This window comes from Acyrthosiphon pisum, chromosome A1, assembly GCF_005508785.2.
Source record: "Acyrthosiphon pisum isolate AL4f chromosome A1, pea_aphid_22Mar2018_4r6ur, whole genome shotgun sequence".
Classification (NCBI taxonomy): domain Eukaryota; kingdom Metazoa; phylum Arthropoda; class Insecta; order Hemiptera; family Aphididae; genus Acyrthosiphon; species Acyrthosiphon pisum.
The window spans coordinates 68102786-68109993 of NC_042494.1; the positions used below are offsets into that span (position 1 = coordinate 68102786).

The following is a 7208-nucleotide window of genomic DNA, read 5'->3' on the forward strand; positions in this document are numbered from 1 at the left end:
ACATATTTTGAATTCTTTATCACATATTTTATTGTATAAATACATACTTTGGTTATATAAATACATATAAATCCGAGCCCTGCTCATAAATAACATTCAGTGTCGGACGTCGGTACATAACTATTCCGTATCGATACGCAATACGCAATACGCATACAATTTTTCTTCTTGATAATCTTGCATTTATTTATTATTACCCAGTGTCCTAGTTCTAAAAATGTTTGTTGGAACAAGTTGACTTTGGAAAAAAAATTTGTGGAACAAATAGTAGTGATCCGACGCACTGTGTCTTTCGTTCCATGACTTTTGATTAAAATGGTCGACCATTTGTATTCGAAACCGACAGCGTTGGCCGCAGACTGCAGAGTGCAGAGTAGTGAGTGCTAAGGGTAAATAGTTGGTTTCTCGTTTTGCTGTCGTTAGTCATTAGTCGTTACTCGTCAATGGTTATTGTTAATTATTTAATCTTAATGTGTTCTGTTATTCTGTTTGTGTGCTTTCCTCTGCAAGTTACAACTTTATAGGCGCTAGCTGGTGTGTGTGTGTGTGTGTGTGTGTGTGTGTGTGTTTGTGAGAGAGTACTTAAGTGAGTGATTGTCGAGACTCGAGAGTTGACTGACTGAAACGACGAACGTGTGACAATCAGTGACAGTCGATAGACAATCGCAGAAGTCGTACTTGTGTATATTTTTTTCTCTTCCGGGGCTTATCCCAATGGTTTGCCTTGGTGATTAACCACCGACCACCGTCAAAGTTCACCATAGGACCACGAGCAATTCGAACGCCGCACGATGACTCAATTTCTGCCGCCCAATTTGCTGGCGCTTTTCGCGCCGAGAGACCCAGTCCCTTACCTGCCGCCGGTCGCCAAACTTCCGCACGAAAAGAAGACCCGTGGGTACTTGGGCGTTGGGAGTTTTATGGATTTGTTCGAAGTGAGTATGGCCAAACTTAATGATAACATTAAGTTGAGACTTTCCGGTGTTTTAATTTTTACAACTACCAATTCTAATCTGATCATGTTGTTACTCTACAGGACCCTGAAGACACGCCTCCTCCTACAAAAATTGAAACCCGAGAAGAACGACTAGAGCGCCGTCGACGCGAGAAGGCTGAACAGGTGGCATACAAGTTAGAACAAGAAATCGCTCTATGTAAGCACCGTGTTGAAACAGTCTTTGTTTATATAGCACATATGGAGTGTGAATAATCATTTGTTCTTATTCCGTTTCAGGGGAACCACATTCAGTTGCGAACGCTACAACAGATCCATTTAAAACACTATTTGTTGCCAGAATTGTAAGTAATTTAATAGTTTGTTCAAATTGTATAATTATTCTTATGCTACTTGGCTTTAGTTTCTTATGGAAAATTACAGTAGCAGACATTTATTTTTAACCCCAAGTCACTTTTATAATTGAATAGGTACTTAAGATGTTTTAATCATACAATAATATTTATATACATAAACTAGAAGTAGAAATATTATAGGAATCAATAAATAGAATTTTGAAATTTTGAATTTAGCAAACAGAAACAAACTCATATTTTTAAAATAATTGACTGTTGCTAATTCGTTATTAAAATATCAAATAACAGAATACATTTTCTCTCATAAATTTAATGAAAAACCAAAATAACACTAAAACATTTATCACAACGCTACACACAATAGTCAATATTGTAATTTGTAATAACATGGTTCACTAATGTTGATACTTGATTATTACTATAAAATATAGATGTTACTTTTTATGATAGTGGCAGATTTTATATGATATATTATAGAGATCACACAACTGATTTTACTTATAAAGTTGCAACCAATATACCAGATAAGGAATTACAACTTATTATCCTAATACAATACATCTAGATATTTGTATATTCTCTAATAATTGTATTTAACAAGTATCAAACTGCTTACCTAGTTAATTTTAATTAGTGAAAAATCTATAGATTTATAATATTATAGGTAATCATTTTTAATGCATTTGATTTTTTCAGAATTATGATACATCCGAATCAAAATTACGAAGAGAGTTTGAACTTTATGGTCCTATAAAAAAGGTAAATTATTGAAATTATTTAATTTAAACATTCTTTATTACATATTAACTTACTATTGTATTTTATTTGTATAGATTGTTGTCACACATAATAAGATTGATGGTAAACCAAGAGGGTATGCTTTCATTGAGTACGAATATGAACGTGATATGCATTGTAAGTATTTAACATTAGGATTATTTTTTCTTTTCAAAAATTGACCTGGTGGTCACAAATGGCGAATGTTGAGGTCAAATTCTACCAAAATTGATTTTACTGGCCTATGAATATTTTGAAAATTTGTTGTTTTTAACCTAAAGGGCATTTAATTTGCCAGGGAAATTAATTTCTCCAATTTCATTATTATTTAAAAATGTTTATTTTATGCGTTATTGCGATACCAAAAATTTAGAATATTGTTTAATTTTAGAGCTCTGTGTGTGGGCCCGCCATATGTCAAAAGAGAGTAACTTAAATATTTTGTTTATCTGATTGCAAGATTCCATTTTTCAATTGATAACATATTGGAAACCAGGCTGTTACTCCCCTCTAGAAAATATTATGTTCCTGACCATTATTACTTATCACAAAATCAATTATCCAAACAATATTAATATAACAAACTGTTAACTTAATTGTTATGTCATGATTGTATCAATATTTTATCCTATCAGATTGTTTGCAAGTAAAATTTAAGATATAATGGTGGTATATACAATATATATAGCTGAAGTATACTGAATATTAAATATTTTAGCCATGGTATACTTAGGGTTTAAGTATACTTAAATTGTGTTAACAAGTTAAGAATACATACTACAGATAAATAGTAAAAAATAAAAAAAACTAATTACAATGGTTGAGTAATCTGTGACATAATAGAAGTCTTACCTTTTTGGAAAAATTATTCCAATCTTTTTATCTTTTAATTCACCGCTAACCATATTTCTGCAACTTCATTTAAACTATTTCCAGTCTTCAATAGAGAAGGCATAGACGCAGATTAAACAAAGTATAACAAATGTACTCGCTTTTTGTCGCTGTTAAATTTCCATTACGCCATGCAAATTATAGCGTACATGTTACTTCCCAAACATTGTTATTTGGCGGTAGTATAAAGGGTTAAGGATCGTGTTAGCCTAGGTCGAGCTCTAATATGTCCATGCTATAGGAATTATTTAAGTTTTAATCATTATTAGTTTATTTTACTTTTTTCCTTCAGTTTAAAAAAAAGGAAAAACACATACTTATAAACCTCTAAATTTTAATAACTTTTTAAATATAAATAAAATGTAACTGATTTACAAATTTATGACCCATACACAAATATATATACTATTAACTGTGCTTTTTCTTATGTTCATTACTAGTTGTTTAAAAACATTCTGAAGTTATTTTAAATTGGCAAACTGAATTTACAAAATGTTCAAAATATGCATGGCTAGTAAAATCAATTTACTCCTCAAATTCAACTAAAGATTATTCTGCAAAATTTCAAGATCTGAATACTCGCCAGTTTTGAAAAAATATTTTTAAATACTTGGTTTATATCAACCCTTGCGCGTACTTAAATAAAAACTATGATCTTTAAAATTCAAAATTTAAAAATAAAAACATTCTGGTACAGTTTTAATAATTGTATTTTGTTCTTGATGCAGTGAACTGTGAAGAGCTCGCTGATTGGAGCTTCTTTAATGACCCTGTGATTATACGTAGACGACTTTGTTGATAATAGGTTTGTATGTGTGGTAAGCCCAACATACAAATTACAAAATAAATTAACCCATCATTTCAGTTTCCAAACATTTTCTCAAGTACAATACATTTTTTAATGTATATCACTTATTAGTTATTTCAATAACCCAAACTTATTGGTTAACAAGTGTTATTTAATTATTTTTTTTATTTAATTTAAAAGAAAATAATACATTCAACTTACTTTAGTTAATACACAAAAAAATAAAACAATTTAGGGTTATTACAGAATATGGTAAACTGTAATGTTAGTGACATTACAGAATATGGTAAACTGTAATGTTATTTGTTTAAATAATAGTATATTTTATATTTTATTTTAATCTTTCGAGCATAAATATATGCAAAGGTAAGATAATGTGAATTTGGTGGAAGAAAACGTGATATTTTTATTTCATTTACACATTCTTCTTATTCTTAATTTTACTGGGTAATAAAATAATTATGCGCCCATGTGTAAGTATTGGCGTCCCAGGTAAAGTAAAAAAAAAAAAAATCGACAAATTTTGGATTCACTTGGCATTACAAACTGCGCTAAAAAACAATCTGGGAATAGCAAATAAGTATAATTGGTAGGTACTTAAATATTTGATTATTTTCTAATTTTTTCTACGAGATTTACATTTTTGTTTTATGAGGTTGGTAAGTCCTGGTTCTGATGTACTTTAAATTTGTTTCAATACATTTCAAAGATACAATCTGTGCTATCTTATCAACTCTTCAATTAACAAATTTTATTCAAGAATTTCAATAACTAGTTATACATTTTCATTTGAATCGGGACGGGTATTCAATTTTCAATTTTTTTTAAGGACATCAAAGTTATAAGTCTTAGTTCAGTCTAATTGTTTTCCCCCAATAATATTTATTATAGCTGCATATAAACATGCTGATGGAAAAAAGATTGATGGACGCAGAGTGTTGGTGGATGTTGAGAGAGCACGGACAGTCAAAGGATGGCTTCCTAGAAGATTGGGTAAATTAATTTTAACCTAATTTGTTACTATTAAAGTATTAAATAATAAAACATTTTTTAATTTTGTATTAATTGATTTTTATTTATTAATGAAGGAGGTGGATTAGGGGGTACAAGACGAGGTGGACCAGAAGTCAACTTGAAACATTCAGGTAGGGAAGATAACGAACGGGAAAGAGAAAGGTATGCTCGTGAAATGGCTGGTAGTCGTTCCGGACGTAGTGTTACTACAGAAAGAGATCGAGAACGTGATTATCGTGACCGAGATAGAGATCGTGAACGTGAACCAAGACGTCCTCGTAGTAGAGATCGTGAAAGAAAACGTCATCGTTCTAAGTCGTATGTATTAAATATATTTATAATCTACACATACTTATCAAAACCATTTATAAAACTATCAAGTACTAAATATCGACAACAAATTATTAAAAATAACTGACATTACCTACATTTTGTTTTTGTTGTAAATTGTATTATGTTTATTGTTTTATAAAATATTAGATAATACTTTTCAAATATTTAACATTGTTTCAAGTGATAATCTTAAGATAAATTACCAAGTTGCCTACAACATATGACTGGCATTTTAAAATAATGCTTAATTTTTAATTTAAATTACATAACCATAGTACTTATTGGATTTAATAACTAACATTTTGAAATACTTATTTTATAACTGAATCATTATTTAAAGTGAAACTAGTTTTGTAAATAAAATAATTATATAATTAATTTTATATATAAACTTATACTGGAATGCAATACAATTAGTACCACATTTAATAACGAGTTGGAACAAATACATGTTACTACCAGGCACCTTTTCATTTGACAACTTATTTTTTAGAAACCTAGGAAAATAAACAAAATAGTGTTAAGTTATGACTACCTATCAATAAATTATTATTTAAATATATAACTGCATAATACACATAATAAAACCTATAAAAGAAAATACAAATAAATATATTTTTCTAGTTAAAATTAAGTTTATTTGTTGGTTGGCACTTTTAGCTTTGCTCCTAGGCTGTTCCACTTTGCAAATCAAAAACAGCCTTTAATTTTCTATTAAAAAATATAGCAGAAAAGTGGCAGTAAAAACCAATTTTAAGGCATAAATGCTTAGTACATAAATCTCTCATTTAAAATTCCTTTTACATATTCCTAACAAGCATTGTAAGTGCTATTGATTAATTATAAAAAAAATTAACAAAGGGTGCCTGTTAAGTGCATTTAAAGAGTATATGTCGATAAGTTATTAAAATTTTATTAATATACATGAATTTTATTATAGACGTTCACGCGAACGCAAGAGACGTCGTAGCAGAGACCGTGGTGCTAGGGATGTAGAGTATGATGAAGTTGAAGAGGTTCCCGTTACCAAGTCTAGAGATAAAGATCATGAGCGTGAAAGAAAAAGAAAGCGCAGTCGTTCTAGGGACCGTGAACGTAAGAAGGATCGTAAAGAAAGAGATCATCATCGCCGAGACAAGTAAAGTGTCATAATAACATTGTGGCAGTTGTAGAAACTAAAATTTAATTTAATTTATTATAGGAGTAAAGATCGCCGTGATAAACACGATAAAGACAATTCTGAACGTGATGACAAAATTCATATTAAACAAGAACCTGTTGATGGTAAGTATATTTATTTTAGATTCTGAGCAATGTATTTGTTTTTTTTTTCATAAGATACTTTTTAGTATAAAAATGTCTTTGATCTTGAACTTTGATTGTGGTTTCCCCACTTAATTTAATTTTAAATATTGCATGTTTAAGATGATGGATGATATATATATATTATGGTTTATTCATTTGTAACATGTAACCATTGTCCCTACAGAGACATTTTTATTAAACGTTTAAATTTAAACTTAATAACTATTTAAACTAAAAATAAATAAATAATATTAGGTATGTATTGTGAAAAATATTTTGTACATTTTCTGTTTTTATTTTTAGAATATGACAATAATTATGACAATTACAATAACGAGTATGATGGTTACAACAGTCCTCATGATGATTATGATCCAGATATGGTTAAAAAAGAGGAACCCGATGAAGAAAATGCAAATGGTAGCCGTTACAGTAATAATGTAATATGATATAATAGACTGTCTTGTATTGCATTGTCTATTTTTAACATAAGTAAAAATGTAAAACTTAAGAAAAATGGAATTAAAAATGTAATAATTATTGTTTAGTTCAATGTTTCAAAACAAATTTCTGTTTCTATGTATTAGTAAGTATATAAATTCCACATCTACATTTTTTTTTTCTATATTAGTTGTTGGCTATCCCTATATACGTCATCCTATATAGTAAAAAACTACTAATTATTGAATCGTAACTAAAGTACAAAACATTAATATTGACAAGTTGAAGATTTCATCAGTGTTATAAAATTATCAGAACAAATTAAGTA

At 29.2% G+C, this 7208-nt stretch overlaps 1 protein-coding gene across 1 annotated transcript; it reads left to right on the top strand.

The window, feature by feature from the left end:
- The first annotated feature begins 325 nt into the window (after positions 1 to 325).
- LOC100167850 (U1 small nuclear ribonucleoprotein 70 kDa) lies at positions 326 to 6992 on the top strand. The gene is made up of 10 exons (XM_001952235.5): positions 326 to 935; positions 1037 to 1154; positions 1235 to 1299; positions 2008 to 2070; positions 2145 to 2226; positions 4679 to 4780; positions 4876 to 5119; positions 6075 to 6272; positions 6336 to 6418; positions 6743 to 6992. The coding sequence occupies exons 1-10, from the start codon at positions 792 to 794 to the stop codon at positions 6886 to 6888; spliced, it is 1245 nt and encodes a 414-aa protein (XP_001952270.1). The 5' UTR covers positions 326 to 791; the 3' UTR covers positions 6889 to 6992.
- The last annotated feature ends 216 nt before the right edge of the window (positions 6993 to 7208 follow it).

Bases quoted from the DNA above. Each gene is read 5' to 3' on its own strand.
- LOC100167850 (XM_001952235.5), top strand. From the start codon at position 792: ATGACTCAATTTCTGCCGCCCAATTTGCTGGCGCTTTTCGCGCCGAGA. The intron at 1,300-2,007 runs GTAAGTAATTTA...TGATTTTTTCAG, and splicing joins CACTATTTGTTGCCAGAATT to AATTATGATACATCCGAATC. The intron at 2,227-4,678 runs GTAAGTATTTAA...TATTTATTATAG, and splicing joins ATATGAACGTGATATGCATT to CTGCATATAAACATGCTGAT.